This window comes from Sinocyclocheilus grahami, unplaced genomic scaffold, assembly GCF_001515645.1.
Source record: "Sinocyclocheilus grahami isolate Dianchi unplaced genomic scaffold, SAMN03320097.WGS_v1.1 scaffold60.1, whole genome shotgun sequence".
NCBI lineage: Eukaryota > Metazoa > Chordata > Actinopteri > Cypriniformes > Cyprinidae > Sinocyclocheilus > Sinocyclocheilus grahami.
The window spans coordinates 723,325-725,483 of NW_015505239.1; the positions used below are offsets into that span (position 1 = coordinate 723,325).

General features: G+C 36.0%; 1 protein-coding gene across 1 annotated transcript in view; it reads left to right on the top strand.

Annotated features, from left to right (window-relative positions):
- The first annotated feature begins 457 nt into the window (after positions 1–457).
- The window catches only part of rad18 (RAD18 E3 ubiquitin protein ligase), a 38,741-nt gene continuing 37,039 nt past the window's right edge, over positions 458–2,159 (top strand). Inside the window, exons 1-3 of the mRNA XM_016271127.1 lie at positions 458–655; positions 1,037–1,115; positions 1,238–1,299. Of these exons, the coding sequence (XP_016126613.1) occupies positions 605–655; positions 1,037–1,115; positions 1,238–1,299 (192 nt within the window). The 5' untranslated portion in view covers positions 458–604. The remainder of the gene's footprint in view (positions 656–1,036; positions 1,116–1,237; positions 1,300–2,159) is intronic.

Here is a 2,159-nt window from a genome sequence, read left to right on the forward strand (position 1 = left end):
CATAAATATTAGGCTATCTCAGTTGTTTCTACAATAACACTCTAGTAACGTTGACTTGATGCTTTTCAAACAAACAAATGTCAAATTCTCTGAAAGATTCTTACAGTGTTTTGAAAAGTCTAGCTTATATTAATTTATTTGGAATTTACAAAAGTAACAATAATTGTATAACTCTGCTATTTTGGCAGAAACTATGGTTACCCATGGTATTTTTTTTAAATGAATGCTCAAAAATTAAAAACAGTATAGAAAAAGTCCCATGGCATTTTTGTAAATGTTGTGTCACGTTCTTTTAAAAAAAAAATTTTTTTTTATTAGACATTAAAGACATAACATGCAACATTTACAACTTTAACAAGACATCCAAAAAGATAACACAAATAAATGAGTGGGTTTACATTACATAGAAATAGAGGGAAAAAAAAAAGAAAAAAAAAAAGTTGTGTCACGTTCTTGTTACGTGTTTCAACCGGAAGTGACGCTATTGTAGGAAGTGTTTAGCGATGCGCGGGAGTTTATTGTTGCTATCAAGAGAGCTAGAGTTCATATTAATTTTCTTCTTTCGTCTAAATCAAGATAATAGCAGCACAAGGATTTGCATAGAATGGCTCAGCTAAACGAAGTGGACTTACCGCCGAACCTGTCATGTCTGAAAGTACGTTCTGTTATTCAACTTTGTTAAGTCTGCAGTTGAAACAAGATGATCTGCTAGCATTGTGTTATTTTGCCGCTCACATGTGTATAAGTTAATATAATTTTGTAATCTCGATTTCTAACGCGTCTCACAGAAAATATTTCTTTTTAATTAAACATCTTGCTTCAGTTGTTGTTTTATTGATATAACACACGAAATCTATTCATTATGTTCTTGTTTTATGTCCAGTGCTTTCCTGATATTGATCAGAATGAACTGTTGCATGGTTTTGTACATCAATAAGCACGTGTCACAATGCCACAGATATAACTTAATAGCCATAAATCTGGATATTCCCAGGTTCGTTGACATCAGATTCTGTTTATTTTTTGTCTGTATCAGAGCATAGACACCCTCCTCCGTTGTCCTATCTGCTTTGAGTTTCTCAACATCACCATGATGACCCAGTGTTCTCATAACTGTACGTATACTTCTGCAGTTCAGTTTATAAACGTTTGACATGCATGATGTTTTAACTGGCATAATTGCTTTCAGCAAAATACAAAGTAATTGCTTTTTTTTTTTTTTTTGCTGTTTCAACAGTTTGCTCTCTGTGCATACGGAAGTTTCTGTCCTGTAAGTTGTTGTGTCCTGTTTGTAACTTGGTGAGTCAAAATAATCTAAACATGACTGTCAAACCTTCCTGTCATACTCCTGTTATCCTCCACTGGATTAGGATTTACATTGGATGTCAAGTTGATCAATCTTTCTCTCTCCATATACAGGTGCATCTCAATAAATTAGAATGTCGTGGAAAAGTTAATTTATTTCAGTAATTCAACTCAAATTGTGAAACTCGTGTATTAAATAAATTCAGAATACTTCATAAGACCAATAAAAAAAACATTTTTAGTGAATTGTTGGCCTTCTGGAAAGTATGTTCATTTACTGTACATGTACTCAATACTTGGTAGGGGCTCCTTTTGCTTTAATTACTGCCTCAATTCGGCGTGGCATGGAGGTGATCAGTTTGTGGCACTGCTGAGGTGGTATGGAAGCCCAGGTTTCTTTGACAGTGGCCTTCAGCTCATCTGCATTTTTTGGTCTCTTGTTTCTCATTTTCCTCTTGACAATACAATTCAGGTCTGGTGAGTTTGCTGACCAGTCAAGCACACCAACACCATGGTAATTTAACCAACTTTTGGTGCTTTTGGCAGTGTGTGGGCAGGTGCCAAATCCTGCTGGAAAATGAAATCAGCATCTACAAAAAGCTGGTCAGCAGAAGGAAGCATAAAGTGATCCAAAATGTCTTGGTAAACGGGTGCAGTGACGTTGGTTTTCAAAAAACACAATGGACCAACACCAGCAGATGACATTGCACCCCAAATCATCACAGACTGTGGAAACTTAACACTGGACTTCAAGCAACTTGGGCTATGAGCTTCTCCACCCTTCCTCCAGACTCTAGGACCTTGGTTTCCAAATGAAAGACAAAACTTGCGCTCATCTGAAAAGAGGACTTTGG